At 41.9% G+C, this 21662-nt stretch overlaps 1 protein-coding gene across 2 annotated transcripts; it reads right to left on the bottom strand.

Moving 5' to 3' along the window:
• Positions 1–1928: 1928 nt before the first annotated feature.
• LOC129725920 (transient-receptor-potential-like protein) lies at positions 1929–18671 on the bottom strand. Of its 2 annotated transcripts, none has more exons than XM_055682357.1 (9): positions 18348–18671; positions 6345–6537; positions 5896–6285; positions 5700–5842; positions 4494–5644; positions 4308–4431; positions 3885–4248; positions 3596–3818; positions 1929–3516 (listed from the first exon to the last, which is right to left on the bottom strand). In XM_055682357.1, the coding sequence occupies exons 2-9, from the start codon at positions 6372–6374 to the stop codon at positions 2123–2125; spliced, it is 3819 nt and encodes a 1272-aa protein (XP_055538332.1). In that variant the 5' UTR covers positions 6375–6537; positions 18348–18671; the 3' UTR covers positions 1929–2122. The 2 variants fall into 2 exon arrangements, with proteins under 2 accessions (XP_055538332.1, XP_055538333.1); XM_055682358.1 differs by lacking the exon at positions 18348–18671 and adding an exon at positions 8020–8154.
• Positions 18672–21662: the final 2991 nt, after the last annotated feature.

Here is a 21662-nt window from a genome sequence, read left to right as displayed (position 1 = left end):
AATCTGATTGTTGTGTGGTGTAGCTTCAGAAAATCTTTATCCAATGCTATCATTAACTCGTTTTTTCCAATTTTGCGACTTGGTCCGGTCTGACTTAACACCGACCAGCTGGGCTTAAGTCTATTGCAACTCCATTGACCATCATTTTGAACGCGTAACCTTTCGCAGGCAAAATTTCCGAAAATGTGGAAAAAAGGGGACAAGCGTGATATCAACAACCACCGAGGGATTACATCAATATGCACTGGATCTAAACTTTTTAAAATTCTAGTTTAAGATATTCTATTTTATGCAGTCAGATTTTATATTTCACCTGCTCAGCATGATTTATTCAAGGGAAGATCAATTGACACTAACGTTCTCGAATTCTCTTCGCTCTGCATCAAGGCTATGGAGGACGGTAATCAAATCGGCACAATCTATACAGATCTTGAGGCTGCCTTCTCGCTGCTTGTTAAATTTGAGCGCTTGGGTGCCTCTCCTGATTTCCTATTTAATCAACCGTGAATTAAACAAAAAACTTGGATTGACTCTCTCCTGAAGCTCCGCAAACAGTTCCAGGGTACCTCAGGGAAGTAACTTGGGACCTTTACTGTATTCGATCTTTTTCAACGATGTCTGTTTGTTTCTACCTCCCGGCTGTTAACTTGTGCATACTGATGAGCTCAAAAACTTATCGTCAAATCAGTAGAAGACATGAACTATAATAATGAACTATACCGGCTTATTAAAATGTTCGAAAAGCTAGTCATTAGCGTACATAAATGCTGTGTCATATCCTTCACGAGGAGGAAATCTCCCATTGAATGAGTTTACGAAATTGACGAATGTCCGGACGTTATAGTTGGAGTTGTTAGAGACCTTGGAATTTTTTTTCGGACACGCCGCCTTCGTTTGGACCACCATAATCGAAACAATTTAATCGCAGTTCATTAAACTTGCAAACTTGCACTTGGGTTTCTTACTTGGAGTAACTCAAAGATTTGCCATCCAAGGATTAATGCCGTCTACTTGATATGGAAACTATGCAGTGTCTGCGGAACTCAGCTCATTTTGCCGTCAAATTACTGGTTCTTCAAACATTCTGGTGCAAATAAACCTGAATGTGCCGGTAATATCCATGAGATTTGGGGATCGTTCGCGACTGAATTTTAGACGAACTAACTACGGGAAATACAAACCTGTCTTAGCGATTTGTAAAGAGTTTAACTAGTGTATGCAGAAGTGCGCCAAAATGTGACAGAGTAATTACTCGCCGGGTTTGTCGCTATAACTATTCATTTTCTCAGTTGAGCTCTAGAGAAAAACCTTTGTTTTTTTAATAGTTTTGCCCAAAAGTATTTTTTTCAGTGTATATTTCTTTAGGAAAGACGCACTATTCTTATCTACAACTTTAAACATATTGTTCTGGCTCTAAAAGTATTTGTAAGCATCAATACCATACACAAGCCCTTTTCAAGAACTAGTCGTGATTCAAACAATAGATCATCGCACGGTGACGTCACAAAAAAAGAAAAAGAAGAAGATTTCACAGTGGTCGCGGGTTTGTTTACATGGACTTGTAAAATTTTCGGCACGAGTGAAAATGTGGAAGTGTGTTGTTAGAAATTGTTTTACTGCCTGTTAGTAACGAATTCGCATAGGCGGGGAGATGTCTGATCTTTTTCGTACTCGTATCATTCATTTTCACTCCTATCACTGAACAGTGAATGAAAAAAAAATTTCTAACACCTTGTAAACAAACCAGTGGGAAAAAAAGTCAAAAAAGTGAGATTATTTTTTGTATGCAATGATTTATAGGAACGTCTGTGTTAAGTTTAAGGCAGATCGAAGATGACCATGAATAAAATGGTTGCCCATTTTTTCTCGATCACGCTGTTAGCTGATTGAAAAGGCACTTTCTTTTCAAACTCAAAACCCAACCAAAATATCATTTCAACATCGAAATTTATTAGATTGTTTTATTTCCCATCCAAGTTTTACTAATCACCACCCTCTTTAGGTTTAGCTATACCATTCCCCATTCAAAATCAGACCACTATTTATTTTTTCTCGGCGAAGACCGGACTAGACAAAATTATAATTCACTTTTTATTTTTTTAAAAAACTACTAAAAGGAGCATTACAGCCAGCCGGATTTGGGCTGCCGTTTGATGGTTTTCACGTCGGCAATCTTTTGGATCGGACGGAGACAGGGTGGTGGCGATGAGGCCGCAGGATCCCCGTTTCCACTGGTGATGAGCTGCTCGGTGCTCGAGTTGACGTCCGTCGACATCGGTGGTGGCGGCGGCGGTGGCGTTGGGGACGATTGTTTTACGTTGGGTTTCGTCGTCGTCGCCATCGCCGGTGCTTGTGATGACGGGGGTTTGGGTGGTTGTGGCGGTGGAGGGGATTGAGGTTTGGTGGCCCGTGGAGGAGCTGGAGTTGGGGGAGATGTTCTGGAAGCCGGGGAGGTTTCCAGTTTCTTGTGGGAAGGCAGCGGAGTTGCTGGGGTTGTGGAAAGCGTTGGGATTATGATAGAGTTGGAAGGAGGTGGGGGTAGCATTCCTTGGCCCGGTTGAGGTTTATTAGCTACTGAACGGGAGACCGAGATGTCTGCGTTAGTTGGAGAAGCCTCAGAGGGTACTGGAGACGGAGCCTTCCGTTTGATCACTTGGGGAGGAGATCTGACGGGATTCTTAGTCGATTTAGGCTGTTCAGTTGGGCTGCTAGACGGCGAGCGATCGCCGATGCCCTCCCTAGATTTGGATTTTTTCACTCGCTGAGATCCAGTGCCTGTTACTCGAATGGTCGGCGGAGGAGACTGCACTGGTGAGTGGATTCTATCCGGTGGAGGCGACATGATATTTGGAGGTGAGTTAACTCTTAGGGTAGAACTGGTCGGCTCGGGAGAAGTGGGAGTTTTACGCAGCGCTGGAGAGCGCGATCGGTTTGCCGTAGCTGAAGGGGAAGGGAATATTCCCTTAGTTTCAGCCCGTGGAGATTTACTCAGCGCAATCTGCAACTGGGCGGTTAAGTATTCAAGGGGAGTTGTCGCTCGATGGTTATCGTTCTGCACATGCAGCGTATGTTTTTTCGACATTGCTTCCGATTCTGCCGAGAATTGATTTATCAGCTCAAGCAGAGTGTTAGTGGTTTCATTTTCATATACTTCCGGAGAGGCACTCCGCGAGTGGAGCATCGGACTACGCTGTACCAGTCGCTGCGCTTCCACTATAGCTTTTTGAAGATGCTGCTGTTGGCGGTAACTATCGCGTGTTTTGCACCGCCCAATCTGGGTATGGGTTTCGATTCCCACGCCGGACATAACATGTCCCCATTTTGCGGCATTTGTTTCACTAGCCACCTTGAGGGCTATGCGGCGGAATCTAGCCAGTGGGTTGGCGTCCACTGTCGCCTTCTCCTCAGCACCTTCTTCGTCCTCCTCCAGTATATCAGCCTGTATGTCTACCGGAGCTACGTGGAAATCCTTCATTAGCCGACGCTCCCAAACCTTCATCCGCTTCGCCAGAACAGCTGTAAAAATAAAAGAAATTGTCTTACTAAGCGTCTCCATCGATTGTCTTCCAATGGAGTCGCACGGTCTTTCACTTACCCTTCTCTTTACGGTCGGCTGTCGAAACGTCCATTCCGTTCTTCTCGAAGACCTCCAACAGCTCATACCGCAAGGCGGAAATATCTCCCTTAACCTCGTTAATATCATCCTCAGTGACGGCGTCCTCCTCCTCCTTGCGATGCTTGGCTGCCACGTACCGCCAAACCAGGGCACGCATCACGTTGGTGTATCTCTCCGCCCGTTCTTTACCTTCTTTGCGACGCTGTTTTCGACATAAAAACAAACAATGTTTAATGTTCCTCAAAGAATTCTAAATCCGATGACTTACGATAGTTGATTCTCGCTTGATTTCACGCTTACTTTTCTTGCCACACAGCCGCATCAAATGTTTCATCGTCGGAAAGATGTTGAACGGCGGGGGCAGGGTCGAACTCTGCTCGAAGTAGCTCATCCAGAGCCGGGTCCGAGCGAACTTCCACTCCGTATCCGAGTGCTCATCAATCATCGCGTACGAGTTGGACATCATGGCGATCAGCAGATTCAACAGTACGATCACGTTGATCACACAGTACGAGCCGAACATCAGCAGACCCCAGAAGCGGGTGTACGACTTGATGCCGGCCAGTTCGAAGCTTTCTAGCCCGACCATACCGAAGCTGGCCCAGAACAGTGACTGGGACGATTCAAACAGGCTGAAGAGAGGTGAAACAAGGGGTTAACTATGTCTGGTAGATTGGGGTGGAACACTTACTTTCCGAATCGTCGCCACTTCATACAAGCATCGCCCTGGTTGTCCCAATCCGGTAGGCCACCCTGCAGGCTGTAGCATTTGGACTTTTCCAGATCGGCAAAGTACCAAAGCAGCTGGTTTAGACCTGTACAATGATAGTTGATTTTAGAATATTTAGTGAGATGAATCCCTACAAACACCACTTACCACAAGCGAAGGCAAACAGCACCAGTGAATAGATGAAGAAGAACTTAACGATATCGATCACCATCCGTCCGAGGGAGATTTGCAGCGGTCCCAGATGGGGGTTGATCGAGAACAGATGCACTAACTTCAGCGCCGAGAAGATATTGGCCCCGGCGAACAGTCCTTCGGCGATTAGCTGCGGATCAAAATCGTCCCAGTGTTCCCGGGCGATGTACGCCGTACTCGAATCCTTGCTGATTTCGGACGTTTGCTGAATGTAGGCAATCAGCCTTAGCAGAGCCACACAACAGTACAGGAAGTTTCGCGAGAAATCAATGAAGTTCCACATGTTGCGCAGGTAGCTTCGAAGACCTTCGTTGATAATTTCCTGCGTTTCCTCCCATATGAAACCGATCACATAGAACACGAGCAGACACTCGAGGTACGTTGGACCGTTGCCCCGTTGACGTGCTAAATCTTCCTGCAGTGCTCGTTTCATACTGTCCGTTCCAAACAGAAGCACCACATGAACTTCCGCCCGTTGCGAAACCAGAATGAGAAGAAAAAGGAAGAACAGATAGGACGAGGCGTGGATCAAGAACTTCATGAACGGTTTCCGCACAAATTTCGACGTCTCGCAGTTTGGTGCTATCATATAGATCATGCAGTAGATTGGAAACAGTAGGGCAACTTTGGCGATAATGCCAAGTTTCTGCAGTGCTGACTTTCGCCGAAATCCGGGCACACCTTCGTACCACATGGCAGCGAGCAGCTGCTGGATGTTCGGATGGGCAACGAATTTTTTCTGCTTGAATTCGACAGCTAGCTCAAGCCGGGCCAGCTTCATTTGATCGCCATCCATGTAGGGTGCTGATTCCGGATCGTAGTTCAGTATGATGGCCAACTCCTGCGAGCTTCGGGATTGATCGAGCAGATCGACGGCAAACTTTTGGCACTGACGGCGCAGCGCTAGATACTCGGCCTTACTTTCCTGCTCGGCAAAAGCGAGATTACGTAACTCCCAGGAAAGCTGAAAGGCGGTCAGCAAGGGATCCTGTGAGCTGAGGGCAATCAGCGACGGACTAGCCAGCGCTCGGTACTCGTTGACGCGTGCCAACGAGTGACGCAGCGAGTCCTCCGTGGAACGTTTGATGCAGTCATCGCAACCGCATCTGGAAGATATTCTTGTTAAAGATCTTCAATTTGAAGAGGGGGTTTGTAGCTTACCTCACGTCGTGAGGCATCGGCAAGGTGGCACCGCGATCCAGCAAAATCTTAAGTATTTCGTAGTTGTTCTTGTGAGCAGCCAGCATCAGTGGAGTCACATCGGGCATAAACACGGCAGTGCTGATGTCCACTTTTTGCCAGCTCTAAACAGAGGAAAAACTCAGAATACTCTTTTGAAACTCAAATTACATCTTACATAAGGTTCCCCTTCCTTGTGGATAAGTTCCTCATGCTCCAGCAGCAGTTCGACGGCTTCCACAAATTCCGCGTTGATGGCCAACAGCAGAGCGTCCTTAGTTTCCACCTGCATGATAACTAGCAGTTCAACCATTTCCAGATTCTCGCCCTCGATGGCCAGCGTCAGAGCACCCCGTCCGAACGAATCCACACAGTTCACGTTGATGTGGTGCTTCCGATGGGCCCGCTGGAGTGTTCTCTTGACCGTGGCCATATCGCCCCGCTCCACCGCGAGCAGATATTTTTTCTCCTCCATCGTGAGCGGAACGGGCAGATTGATTGTGTTCACGACCATGCTGAACACGGAATTCGATGGCACCGGTGAAGGTGCCTCGATCTGGAGGCCAACCTGTAAGTGGAATACATGTTAAAACTTTCTTTGAGTGATGAAAATAAACAATAACTAACGCCTCCAGGATCTTTCTTCTCATTGGCCATGGCTGCGGATGGAAGTCTTGATGAGCCTTCCGACTCCGGCTGAGGTCCTTACTTGATACAAAATAGATTTCTCTTTTGCTGCATGTGTCAGGCACGATCCACTTGTCTCGTTGCGGACTTAAAATGGCCACAAACGCGCACGCGTTGGTCCCCACTGGAACGACTTAAATGAAAGAAAAGCACCACATGAAATAATACAAACGATTCAAATGAATTATGATCCGACTCTTAGCTTAGTGCGAGGAACTATTTTCGTGGCTGTTTAGGGGGTCGTTCCTAAACCACGCGGTTATTGAGAACGAGACTGGAATATTGAGCTTTTCAGAATGATGATATTCAAAATCTAAACGAAAAATTGCAGGGTTAAAATATACGTTTTATTTTTCTTAAATAAATGTAATTTCTATCTAACGTTTGCGGTAGAAAAATGGACAAAACATGCCGATTTTTCATGGGTTGACCTTTACACACACTGACGAAACGAACCCATGCAACATCAATCATAGTAACCCATGAGTCAGAAGAAAAAAATTTACAGTTCTATCAGTCGAACTTTAACCGTGATGGCGAAAACAGTGTAGCTACTCCGTTTAGAAGTATGCGCGTTCAAAGGACGGTACCCAGTCGCGTCGAAAACGGACATCGTGATAGAGTTCGTGGACACCGTATACGTCTTTCCGGGATCTACAACATCTTGGCATTATTGGACAACAAACAGAGCGACCAGAAGCTCCCTAGGATGCTGAAGAGGAAGACCGAGGGAAAAGTGGCTGCATCGCTGCGTGAGCTTGGCCGGGAGATCGGTGCAACCGACCAAACAGTGCAAATTGGCAGTCCCGTCCACTAGTTTTGGAGCTGCAGGCAATGACCGAGTAGCAACGCCCGAATAAGATGGTCAAGTTCTCCCGGCAAATCGTGGCGGTGGTGATGGACGATGAGACCTCTCTCACCATGGATGGCAACGACTGGCAGGGCACTTCATATTTTACTTCCCCCACGAAGGAAGTTTGCACCAAGTGAAGTTCATTTCACACACCAAATTCCCCAAGAACCAAGAAGGTGCTGCTGTGGCTGGCAATCAGCAAGAAGAGGATTTCAAAGTCACTCTTCTTTCGTCCCGAACGGGTTGTGAGAGGGGGGGGGGGGGAAGGGGCGGGAGATAGTTTATTTTTCTAAAGACTTCCGAAACATTTGTCTTTATCGCGTCCTTGGCGGATTGCTTCGGGTTCTGCTAAGAAAAGCCAACCGCCTTCGTCTGTGTTTTAGGATCCGCTGTCTCTATCGCTCCACGGAATCCGTGGATGGTCGTACTATTCCACACCGTGGATTTTCGCTTACAACGTGCAACTAATATGTAAATAAATCTACTCTTCCTGACAACCAGCGCCTACTGTAATCCTAAGGAGGTAAGTTTTACGCTTTTTCATACAATTGTTTTCGGCACATTTCTGCATATGGAAAAAAAAAAATCAAACTTCAATACTCTTTGTAAAATTTAACTGTTTGTAATGTTTTGGAAAAACACACCAAAACAAACATCCACCAAAATTTGGTCACGTGTTTTAGGAACGATCCCCTCCAGTCTGGTTTTCGCATCTGCCACACGTTGGAAAAACATTCCTCCAATGAATAAAAATTGGCTCACCTTTTTTGAACGCGTTTTCCAATTTGACTCGGTCAATATAATTTAAGTGCCGTACCACTTCAATTAGGGGTGTCTGCAGCGAGAACACGTTTACGACGCAACTCAGTTCACTGAAGTGTCCCTCCCGGTGGTGTAGAGAGTTTTTTTCAGTCCGTCAAGTCGGTTATCGCAAGTTCGTAAAAAAAAATTCTGAGAGCTTTTGGACTTAAATTAAAAGTTTGACTCCAAAGATGTCAATGGTAAAATCAGGGAACAGAGCATGGCTAAGCTATATACACGTCCAAACTAAGCGGATGAGTTAAATTGTACAGTGCAAAAAAGAAACAGTATTAGCGCCGATGTGCCAAAACGTGATGTTGGACTTGATCCTATTAAACCGACATCGTTTTGTTACCCACGGTAGAAATACCGGGAAATGTTTCTGGTTACCGTGAATAACAAAAAACGTATGTAGTCTCATGTAGGGTTTCATGGGGGACAGAGGCGGATGTGGTACTAATTCTTGTGGTATTAAGTCTCAGAGGGATTTCTGCCGGTCGGTTCGTTGAACCGTAGTGATAATCCGCGATTACATAGTCGTGATTGTTTTGGAATCAAAGAAGGAATCAACATGATAAACGCAGTAACACAAGAAATAAGAACACAAACTTTTCTATTGTAGGACTTGAGCCGAAGCAAATCAGAATATGTTGCCAATGATTTTTAAATCACGATTAAATCACGATGATAAAAATAAAAAAATCCACAGGTACCCCTTTTTGGTACGAAAGCCACTCAAAATTTCAGTTTCTCAAACTAACAGGGAAACTAAACATGTAAAGTTAGGAAACAATATTTTTTGGGAATATTGTTTCCTGATATTTCTGAGTCGTGAAAATTTCCGTGTAAACTTGGTTCCAGCTTTCTTTGAACTGTCATCATCAAAGGATAAACATTTCCGATAATCTTTTTTCTCAATTAGTGAGTAACTTTTGCAGCAAATTAATATATTACCTTCGATTCTACGCAAATTCGCAAATTCGCTTCGCAGGCAAATTGGTAATCCGAAATCAAATATTCATCGGTTCAATCAATATCTTTGAATTTGAATTTCTGAATTCCAGAATGTTCAACAAATACTGGGGATTTTGTGTTGGAGTTCATGCTGTGTAATGGACATTTCACTATTTTATTTTTATTCTGAACCATTAATTCACTCAACTCCAAATGATTCAACTTCACGTTTTCCATCTTCTGAATAATATAAATTTGAACGAATCAAGAAGAGGTGATAATGAACAAATCAAAATAACCTTGCACCTCTATTAAAGTGGAAAAATCTCTTTTTTAATCAACTTTTGACTTCAAGAAGTTGCGATAGCATTTGTCTTCAAAAACCTAAAGAGTTTTGCGACGATGAGGGAGAAGTAGTTTTTTCACGGTGTCTCTGGTGGCAGGACTTTATTAAAAAAAAAAGCTCTAATACTCGTCTTTGACAGCTTAAGGTGTTCCTGTGTGCTTTTTTTGGCGGACGCAAATTGCCGGACCCTTCTCTTGGCTCCTTCCATGAAGTTTTATGCAGCCTTCTTGGTCACTTTGTTCGCCGCAGAACGCAAATTAACCTTAGACTGCATCTCGTTGACAACTGTCCTTTGTGTCTTCTTGAGATTCCGTTTGACGATAGCCCAGTATTTTTCTATAGGGCGGAGCTCTGGTGTGTTGGAAGGGTTCATATCTTTTGGCACCACCTGGACGTTTTTTGCAGCATACCACTCCATAGCCTTTTTCCCGTAATGGAAAGATGCCAAATCCGACCCAACAGAAAGGAACAATCGCGTTGCTTGAGGAAAGGTAACTAACTTTGTAGGCACTCCTACACCTAAATATCTTGCTTGATGGAACCTTTCGCGATGAAAATAATGCTCCACAAACCACAGCAACAGATGGCCTGCCTCACGACATATTTCTTCGCCAGCTTCGACAGCTAAATGTATTTGGAAATCTCTGCCACCTTTCCTCTTCTGGGTGCCGTATAATATTCCTGTCCAGGAAGCTGTTTAAAGTCTGTCTTGACGTAAGTTGCGTCATCCTTTACCACGCAATCAAACTTCTTCAGCATCTTCATATACAGCTTCGCGATCGTTGTCTGACGGATTTGTTTTGCTTATCGTCACGATTTGGGGATTTCGATTTCCTTCCCCTGGCAGTCGTCAAACATTCTCCAAACACTTTTTTTACGTTGGTTTGGCGGTTGATTTGGCCACATTCAACAATTCTGCCAACTTGGCGTGCGATTAGTTAGGATTTTCGAGATGCCCGAGCCGAGCAAAATTTTAATGCACTATTCATCTTACTTCGACGACATTTTTAAAACTGAAGAAAAAATCTCAAAATCAAACGTAAGGTATGGTACTATACACACACACACACACATCTTTAATTTCAATATACAGTAGGTTTCCGTTTTTGGCATGCTCCGTTTTTGGCACACTCCGATTTAAGCAACAAAAGGGTTCCGTTTTTGGCAACATTTTATGGTACATAGTTACAAATACTTTTAAGGCCAAAACGGTTTGTTTGATCGGTATGACGTCTTCAGCAAAGTTGTAGATGATAATTTTGTCTTTCCGAATAGAATATACACTCAAAATTCATCAAAACATAGCTATTAGGGTGGGGAAAAATTATCGATTTTCCAGAACCAAGCTTTTTTGGTTCCTTTTGGGGCCCCAAACAACCCTAAACTTACCGGAAGTCGATTGGTTTTGTCTCCGCTTGGCGCATTGCATTTCAAATTTGTATGGAAATTTGTATGGGAAAACTTACTTTTTTGCATTTACCTTTCTAGAGAGCTCAATTATACTCTAATAATGCACTATATTATGTTGAAGTATAGTATTTTAGATGCCTAACAACTTTGCCGAAGACACTGAAGAGCTAGGATGTCCATAATAAGAGCTATACTGCCGCTCATGGCAAGTCCGTCCCAATTGCATTTTTGTCAATTTTGAGTTTATTTATGGAATCAATTTCTTTTGATGTCTACTTTCGATAAAACAAATATTTTTGAATACTTCGTTCTGAGGAACTATGAAAAAAATAGCAAGTCGGTTTGTCCCATAGCTAAAGTGATCGCAAGTCGGTCCCATTGCAAAAATCTTCGCAATTTAACCCTACAGCCAATAATGATTATGAAAAATGTGATATTTACCACAACTTATGGTCTTCAGGTTTAGAATTGGATGTACCAAGTGATATTCGATAGGAGGTTTGATTGAATTTTACACGTTCTACATCGTGTGGCTCTAGCTGATAGTACAATGTTTTCTTCAAGACAAAGTTTCCACCAGTAGCTTCTTTCAGCTGTTGGTTGTTGACAATGAACGCTTCAGGTGTGTCACTGTATTGTCAGTTAAAGCATTCTTGAGTAAATACTACTTTTCGTATTTTATCCGTATTTTATGTAAAGACGTGGGCCAGAATTGTAACATTATTGTCATGAATTTTGTTTTGAAGAATTTGTTAGTTATATCAAATACTTCGGTACGCTACTTAACTGATTTTTAACGGAGCAAACATTTTCCTAAGCTATATTTGTTTTTTCATATTTGCTTCCACTGCTACGTCGAAGCTGTCCGCCGTTACGAACGTGTGACCGCTCTCAGGAAAATTTAGAATAAGTTACCTACACTGATTTCGAATTTATCAGTAGTATCAAATGTAAAAACAAAATCTAATTTTATTCTGAGCGGCGCAGTTGGTACATTATGTTATGCTTCTCACAAAAAACTTGTTTAATAAAGCACGAGAGAAGGTCATTTATGAATTGACCAGCGGTGGATTCATTCCAAACGCAAGCTATAGCACCGCCATTGATTTGCAGTAGTTTGTTGTTCATCACCGGTCGTAGCCGGCTATGGGACTGACTTGCTAACATTCTGGCTACGTACCGTAAAAGTAATCGCATGTGAGTCCCAGCTTATGATTTTCAACAAATTTTAGTCAAATTTTGGTGTTTATACAAGTTTTATGATGTGAAAGTGTTAGATTGTCATTGCAGTACTAAATTCTGTTGATGGTCTTGATTGAAAAAGCATTTGAGTGCCAAATTTCACCCAAAGCGTTACGATTTTCAATTGCTGTTTTCTCGTCAGCACCAAAACGCAAATGGGACGGACTTGCTATGAGCGGCAGTATAGCTGTTCAAAGTTGAGTATGTCGATTTAAATGCAGAAAATCTTGTTTTCTGCCAACATTACCAATGTACCGGCGTCGGTAGGGTTCCCATCAGAAGTAACCTGTCGTAACGAGTTTATACACTCAACTGGACCAAGCAAACAAATTTAGGTCAATATTCTAGTCGTAGGTAGAATCTACAACGTGTTTAAGAGGTTACTTCTAATGGAAAACTGACTGACGCCGGTACACTTGCAGTGTTGGCAGAAAAAAATAATTTGCAACATAAATTCCGACATACTCAACTTTGAACGGCTCTAGCATTTTTTGGCACACCCTAGCTATTTAGTGTCTTCGGTCAAGTTGTTAGGCATCAAAAAACCTACCATTTGGAGTCATGAAATCTTTGGTTTGAGCCATTTTGAGCTCTTTAGAATGGAAAATGCAAAAAAGTTGGTTCTTCCATACAAATCTCCATATAAATTTGAAATGCAATGCGCCAAGCGGAGACAAAATCAATCGACTTCCGATAAATTTAGGATTGTTAGGGGCCCCAAAAAGAGCAAAAAAAACTTGGTTCTGGCCTTCTGCTATCAAGTTTCGTTTTTTCCATATAACGATTCCTCACCCTAATAGCTATTACTCACCAAATGGGTAAGAAATTTACTCAATAAAAAGTCGTGCAATTCTTTCGAAAATGGGTGAAATTTCTCTCAATAATGGGTAATTTAAATTTAACGTGTACGTGTGACCTTAGTCGCCTTTTACGCGGTTTTTTACAAAGATTCCGGAGTTTACGCGGTTTTTTACGTGGAGTCCATTTATTTACGCGGGTTCCGGAATTTATGCGGTTTTTCACGCGGATTACGGAATTTACGCGGTTTTTTTTGCTTACACGGACTCCGGAATTTCTTTACTCGCATTCCGGAATTCACGCGGGTTTTTACGCGGATTCCAGAATTTACGTATTTTTTTACGCGGCTTCCGGAATTTACGGGGCTTCCTTTTACGAGGTTTCCTTTTACAAGGTACGTATCCCTAGCGTTAAAAGCGTTTTTAGTGTATTTGACTTCAACTGTAAACAACGCACTGTCGTAGACAGCAGGTCTGGCAATCTAGAACCAGCCGTCGTTTCTACCCACTTGATGTCAAATAGAACAGAGAGTTTGACGTCACAGACGCTGTTGTACAAGTGCTGTGATTTGAAATTTGTTATTACTGTACGCTATATACGACGGATTTAGTTAAAAACCTATTGAATCGTATAAATAAATAAATTTTCATAATAATTTTGAAGTCTCAAATTGAATATATTAATGGCAAAAAAGGATTCCGTTTTTGGCACGGTTCCAGTTTTGGCAACTGAAATTTAAAATATTGTTGCCAAAAACGGAAACTTACTGTATATTTAAGCATGAGAAACACTAGGGGTCTTCACATCGAGCTCGTATACGAATACCCAGCCGTAAACTGTGTATCTTCCATTACTCGTCAATGGAGGAGAGTATTTTTACGGCTGGGTATTTGTTTACGAGCTCGACATGAATACCCATACTCTTTAAAGTTATGTCCATTTAAAGCTCGGAAAAATAAAAACATCTGTACCTTGGTAACGGATTGACGTACAAATAAGGTGAATACATCAAAACAAAGGTAATACTTTAAAGAAAAAATATCAATATAAATCATTTCTTATCGTTTTTAATGAAAATTCTCACTTTCTTTTTTATTCCTCCCATCAAACGCTGCACACCTTCGGAGTCAACTTCTTTGGCACATTTGTTCCACATTTTGGTCATCTGAGTCGCGTCCCGAGCCATCTTTCCACTTTTCTTAAGCTTCTGTTTCATTATTGCCGAAAATCTCTCGGTAGGCCGAAACTGCTGTTAGTTGGGTGGATTTATGTTTTCATCGTTTTGGCAGCTCGCCAAATCTGGCAAAAACTTCACATGACCTTCATGGGTTTTATGAAAGGTAGTACGCGATTTGTTGAGGCATTCTTCCTTGTACAGTTCGTCAAGAACACTTTGGTCTTTGCTCCGCAACTGTATATCCCTTGCCAAACCATCAGTTTATTGGCAAATTTGTTCATAAAAGCAAACTTAAACTTCGCAGGAACATCTCCTCTTAGTACTTCTAAGTAGATCTTAGTACTTCGTCAAAACCTACTGGTACAACTTTCGAGCTCGAGTTTCGGTGACCAAACTTTGCTTTAACGTTCTTTTAGGTTGTTTGCTGGCTCGTAAGGACGAAATACTCGCAAACGAATTCTTTAAACCGTACCGTACTGCATCAAATTTTGAACACTCAAGCTATGATGTAACTTCTTGCAACATAAAAACAACGAAAACTGCACTTTCGCATCGATCTTAAAGGTTTAGCATGTTGGTTATTTTATCGTTGTTTCAATTAAGTGCTATTCATATTGATTAAAACACGTTTTGGACATGAGAACAAGGAGAAATTATGATTCAAACTCCGAACACTTCAATGCTAATTGCATAGAGATAGATAAGCAAATCGTTGATACTGACTGTCACTTTTTTCAACGCCTGCTGATTTCCAGGAAGTGGCCCTACAGTAAGGTGCTATACATCATTGGACACGTTCCAAGAAACGAAATGGTATATAATAATCATTCTTTTTATTACACTAGCTATCCGATTACACTGTTCCTCTCCTCTCGTTTTTCATCTAAAATAACTTTTGACGCACTGCACGAAACACCAAAGAATTTATACCACAGAAAGTGGGTGTTCAAGTAAACAAACCGCTGTAAAAGAAATCTTGCAGCGGTCACTTTCCGTGCCGCTGCAACATAATAAGCCATTCCGGATTCTATCTGAACAGAACTTTAAATAGCAGGTTTGAGCGAACAGTAAACTCGTAACCAGTTCTTTGATTTGCAATAAACCAATTTTGATGTTCTTTTGCAGCACAAACTGCATGTAAACAAATACACTAATGTCGCTTTTTACGCGGGGGATACGCGCCGCGTAAAAGGAAACCGCGTAAATTTCGTAATCATCGTAAAAAACGCATAAATTCCGGAATCCAAGTGAAAAAAAAACCCGAAATCCGCGTAAGAAAAAATAGTAGGAGGGTGGTATCCAAGACACGACCGCATAGTTGACGTAGGACTACAATAGTTTTATGTTTCCCTTTGAGGCTCTGTTTGATTTAAGTTCGTTTTACTTTTGGCACGGTTCGATTTTGGCACACATGTGCCAAAAACGAGCGATTATGTCTAATTACATTTCTTAGTTTTCTTGATTATTTGAATCAATTTAAGCTCCACATCCTCCAAAAGAAGAGTATTTTGGTTCTTTATGTTGCCGAAGCGGATGACCGGAATCGGTAAAACGGTTCCAGGAATATGCACATGTGCCGGTAATACAATGATCATGATCCAAGCAGTGCTAAGCCTCTGATTACTCGGGTAGTAATATCAAGTATCTAGGTCGTCAGCCTCAATTCATCAAGCAACACCTCAAACGACTTGGAACTAAAACTACTTCATTGGTGGAAATATCTATGAAAATGTCATGAAAAGAGAACCGTTCATTTTTTGCATGGTTCAATCTTGGCAACAAGAAAATTCTGCCGTGTCGTGTTTGGCAAAATCGAACGGGGTCTGTATTTTGATTATTTATTTGCAGCACTCTATTGTGGTAGAAAAAAAATTCTTTTTATAATTGATGAATACCTTTTATTCTAATACAGTCCATTTATTTTTATACAGAGCTAAATTGAGTACGATTTAGTAGAAATTAAACAACATTTATTTGTCTTGTGAACGATGGCTCACTTTCCGATCACCAAGTGGCAAAGAAATTTTCCTGCTTGCATGTGATTGGTACATTGTTCGTGAAAATTCGACCTTGAAACTTTTGTGAAATTTTCTCTGTTTAATGATAACTGAAGAATCACGAAATTGTCCATCATTTTATGAATCCAACGACATATTGATTATGGTGGTTACATAAGTATTACCGTTTGAATCTTTCATTCCAACTTTACACCTTGGTTTTAGTTTCCGCAGAATGTATCTCGATATAGTGAGGTGACACGTACTGCCGCTCATAGCAAGTTCGTCCCATTTGCGTTTTCGTGCTGATGAGGAAACAGCAATTAAAAATCGTAACGCTTTGGGAGAAATATTGCACTTTTATGCTGTTTTAAACAAGACCATCAACAGAAATTGTTACTGCAATGTCAATTCAATACTTCCGCGTTTTAAACCGGTCATAAACACCAAAATTTGATTAAATTATGTTGCAAACCATAAGCCGGGACCCATATGCGATTACTTTTACGATACCTATCCAGAATGATAGCTTACCAGTCCCATAGCCACCTACGACTGGTAATGAAAAGCAAACTACTTCAAAGCGATTCCGGTGATAGCTTGCATTTGAAACAAATCAGCCGCTGGCCGATCACCTTCTCGCGTGCTTCCACATAATCATTAAACGATTTTGTAGTGAGAAATGTATTACAATGTGGTTATATAGTTTGCCCGCTTGATTCTTCATCTAATACTATGATTAAATTCTAAATCAGTAGAGGTGGAGGAACCTGTGACTGTTGACACGTTCTTCAAAAAAAAAAAACACCGTTTCTCAATTTCTACCCACGGCCAAACATGGATAAAATACGAGAGTAGTATGAATTTTATATTGATTGGATGCTCTAATTAACAGTACAGTGACACACCTAACGGCGATGGCAAAAACGAATTTCAACCAAAAAAAAAAGATGAAAGAAAGAACTGGTGGGATTTTTTCCTTGAGGAAAACAGCGAGATCCACACGGTCATAAAAAGGCGACTGAAGGCAATTTTCCAGTTTTAAACGACGAGAAGAAGTATTTTTGGAATAGTCTTCCAGTAAAAACTTAGCATTGACAATTTTTTGTAGTTTTAGTTTTAGAATTATACAAAGACATTACCGATCAACTGCCAAACAATAAGGTTTTAATTTTTATCCCATCTTCAATGCATATGTAATTAGCTTTGTTCTCTCGTAATTTCCTATAACAAGATATCGGCACACAACTAACGATTCCAACAGATTCTAGAAATCAGTTTTCTCTTATAGGAAACGAAATGTTTCATTTTTCCCGTTTTAAACGCGAAACTATAGTAAAATTCAATCGAACCGCCTGTTGAAAATTACTTGGTCGACTGGTACATGAAATTCTAAACCTAAAGACCATGAACTATGTTAAACATGACATGTTTCATAACTATTTTTGACTGTGGGACTGATGATTGTGATGATTTGTTCTATGAGACCGACTTGCGATCATTTTTGCTATCCGACAAACCGACTTGCTATTTTTTTCGTAGTTCCTCAGAACAAAGTATTCAAAATAATGTGTTCTATCGAAAGAAGTTGTAAAGAGGTGATGATCCCACCAATAAAGTCAAAATTGATAAAAATGCAATTGGGACGGACTTGCCATGAGGGGCAGCGTAGTCCTACGTCAAAAAATATCGCGTAAATTCCGGAACCCGCGAAAAAAAACCGCGTAAATTCCGGGATCCGCGTAGAAAAAGCCGCATAGAAAAACCTGCGTTAAAACGACCTTAGTGTATACTGTTCAACAAAACAGGTCATTAGTTACACAAACTAACCCAATACTAACGTTTGAACATATTCGCATTTTTCTACCGCATATTGTACTTTGTAATCTAGTGTAGTTAACATTTCAAATGTTTCCAATGGAACAGAATTAAGTGGCACAATTGGTCGAATTGCTGACATTACTTGATATTCGTGTCCGATTGCGTGCTCTAAGGACCCCTACTCTTCTCCATTCACGGATTAATCACAGCGTTTGGATTTGATGAGCCTATATCTTCGATAATACGTGCCATCACTACTGCTAAGAATTACTTTGAATTTGGTTAAAATGTGAACAGTCTGAATTTCAAGTCTATATCAAATCAATCAATGATTTCGAAAACTTAAGGCTAAGATGCAGAACCTAAAACCGGGATCTACAAACTTATCAGTATGAAGTTATGTATCCTAAATGTCTAGTTTTTGTGCTTTTGGTTCTACATTATGGATCGCAAGATTTGTAAATCTAAGATTCTAAGTATCGTTTGCTGGATTTGTTCAATACTCTTAATTTAGTTGTAAGTAGCTTTTGAAAAGTTTACAAACCTGTATCAATACTCAAATGTATGCCACGCGAATTATTAATTTATAGCGCACACCTTCTGAATCACTAGCAAATCGCCATCCAATCTTGGCACTAATTAACCCACACACACCGGCACACAATTATCCTTCTTTCTTCGCGAACTGATTTTCCGTCCCGACTATGGTTTCAATTACAGCCCACTAATTGTACACTCACTAGTTCTCTACAGTGGAACTAGAACACCCGAATCGATCTAGGTAGGCTCTGATTGACCGGCTGATGCTCCAACGTAACTGACCGCTAACTGTGCCTGCTGCGACTGTTGGCAGCCATCGGAAATAGTAACGGTGCCAGTGCAGAGTTTTATAGACTTTCCCCGGCTGGACTTGGAGGTTTTAATCCAATTTGATTGCTGGCCGGACCGTCCCGGAGTTTACCGGTATCGATTATCTGCGTTCTTATGTGCGAAGGGTTTCTTTCCGCGCGATTGCATTCTCCCACAGCGAACTTGTCTCACGTGGTCAGAACTTTGTAGCCGTACTGATTTGGTGGATAGACGGTTTTTAATTGTCACCAGTTGAGGACAACGTAGACTATTTTTCACTCCTCGTTGGGTTCTTCAGTGCAGTGTGATAATTTATTCCACCGAAGACAGAAACATAAGAACGGAAAGGTCTACCTTTCAAGCCGGGTCAAACGTCGTGAGAGCTATAAATAAAGGAATCACGTTTCTCTACGGACAATGTCTGTTCTTGCGTTACTTGTCGGATCGCCGCTGGCCTGCCGCAGCCCGTGATAAGACGGTTTGCACTGTCAAGGTTGCTGCTTGAGGTAGCCTTCTCGCGACATCCTGGCACCGTCTTACTGTCAGATTTCAAATTTCATTTTTACCGAAATTATTGTTGACTGGTAGAGCAGAATTATCAATGGAAAACGTACTCACTCAGATATTTATCAGAGATAAGAAAAAAGAAAATTTGATGGCAATGTTATTATCGGCATCATATTTCTGGTTTCAGTCTCTTATCGAGACAAACGGGGGACTTTTTCTTGACAAATACCTCAAAAGAATCGGGTTTATTTCATACGCATCATTGAGCTTTCGAAGAAGGATAGAAGTAAATTATGAACCATTTCTGGCAGTTTGAAAAGATTAGAACACTTTAGCCGTTTTTTTTTCTCAATTTTGACGACATTTGAAATTCAAATTTCGATCATTTTGACCCTTTGGAAATTAGATTTGATATTTTTTAACTGAGGATTTTTTAATAATTTCGATACTTTTGACAATTATTCGAGTTTCTAAAACTTGTCAATTCTTACATTTTTTTACAATTTTAGCTTATTGTTGATTTTATTGACATTTCTAGAGAAAAATTTCAAAAGGTCCTATCTGCTTTGATCGATTTTTTGATCGATCACTTTCATTCAATTATGCCACGTTATTTGCACGAGTTGATAGTGGAGGGATCAATCTAGCCTTCTGAACGAAAACCACGCTTGGGAAAGTTACTGAAGCTGAACCATTACCAAAATAAAAAGACGCTCCAGAAAAAACCGATAAAAGCAGATAGGACCTTTTGAAATGTTTATCTAGATTTTTAACGAAAATTTATCAAAATTCTTTCAATTCTGACTTTTTGGTTATTTTTGACAATTTTGTCAATTCAGTTTAAGCTTTTCGTCGTAGATCTTTGAATCTCCCAGCGTTCAAACTGCAAACCGTCACCTTGAACCTAAGCTTTACCAGTACTTGAACCAGCTCCTCGCTCCAACATTTGGGAGCCTGCTCGAGATCGTAGAAGAACTTCTGTAATTGACAAACTGTATCAGGATCCGCTTCGATATCATCCAATGCAGCCATGACAATTGTTCCCTGGAGTTCACCATGTAGAAAGGACGTCTTCACATCCATCTGGTGTATGACTAATCCTCTTTTTGGCTCGACTGTTAGAGCGTTTTGAATCTTCGTCATTTTGGCTACCGGTGCATAGATTTAATGATAACTGAAGCCAGGCTTCTGGAGGAACCCTTTCATGCCCAACCTTGCTTTGCAAGTCTACGCTTTCGTTCGCTGTGCCTAGTAGCTTTCTACGAACAATCACCACTAGTTTGTTGCGGAAGGAGGGCTTGTTTCTTCCTTCGAACTTCTATGAGGAACTTCATCATCAGATTCTCCAACTTCAGGGGGAAGCTTACATCACTAATCAGACGAGAGCTGTGTCAGAAGTTGTCGCCGTGTTGCTCGGTTCTGGGCTGGGTTACGGCAGTTTCGCAGGCGTCTCATCACCCGCAAGTCTCCTTCGATCTGGTCGAGCCATCGTGCACGCTTTTCTGGTGCTGGTAGAGATGCTGGCGAGAAGCGATTTCACAGAGTTGTCGTCCAGCATTCTCACGACGTGGCTGGCACACCGTAGCCTATTAACTTACGCCAGCCTGTCAACATCCTTCCGGTTGAAAATCTCAAGGGCATTAAAGTCAAGTGTTGACTCGATTCCGTCAAGAACTACCGGTCTCATCAGGTTTTTGAACAGCGTCAACCCTGGGCGTCGTCGCGTCTATGTTGGAAAGTAGGCACCGTTTTCAGCCTGGACGCATCTTTGTTGGTGTTATTGCAGGCGGTCATCAGTAACCCCAAATACACGAACTCGTCGGACACCTCAAGTTCATCGCCGTCTACAGAGCCTTGGTTTGGGAGGCTGCTGTTGTTCACCTTGGAGCCTCTCGCTCGCGTGTATTCGCAGTCCGATTCGTCCGGCTTTCAGTCGAGCGTAGGTTTCCGTCGCCGTCGCAGTTATGTGTTATGATGTCAAAGTCATCCGCGAATCCCAGAGGCTGAACCGACCTTGTGGAAACCGTGCCCCTCGTGTCGATGCCCGATGATTTGCTCCATGGTGGACTTGATCATTCGAATCAGTTTTTCCAGAGATCCGTTGCGGTTCATGAACTGCCATGGCTGTTCTCGATTGATTGTATCATAGGTCGCTGTGAAGTCAATGAAGATGTAATATGTGGGTATGTTATATTCACGACATCAAGTTCGTGATGGTGCAAGCTCCCATAAAACCCTCTCGATACTGGCTCAGGAACCTCCAGATAACTCATCTCGTCTGGTAACTTTTTCTCCTTCCAAATCCGAAAATGACCCGGTGCAGCGCTGTATCCAGCGTCTTTCCACCATGCTTAGAGAGCTCGCTCGGCAATCCATCTTTGCCTGCGGCTTTGCTGATCTTCAGCTCCGGATCTCATAAAGAACTTCATGAACGGGGGCTGGTGCTCGGTCATCTGCTGCTGGTGCTCCTAGCTGAGTTTCTGCTCCGCTTCTGTTTACTGTA

This window comes from Wyeomyia smithii, chromosome 2 (genome assembly GCF_029784165.1).
Source record: "Wyeomyia smithii strain HCP4-BCI-WySm-NY-G18 chromosome 2, ASM2978416v1, whole genome shotgun sequence".
In the NCBI taxonomy this organism is placed as follows: domain Eukaryota; kingdom Metazoa; phylum Arthropoda; class Insecta; order Diptera; family Culicidae; genus Wyeomyia; species Wyeomyia smithii.
The sequence above is the reverse complement of the archived record's forward strand: the minus strand, read 5'-3'. Positions and strand labels throughout refer to the sequence as shown.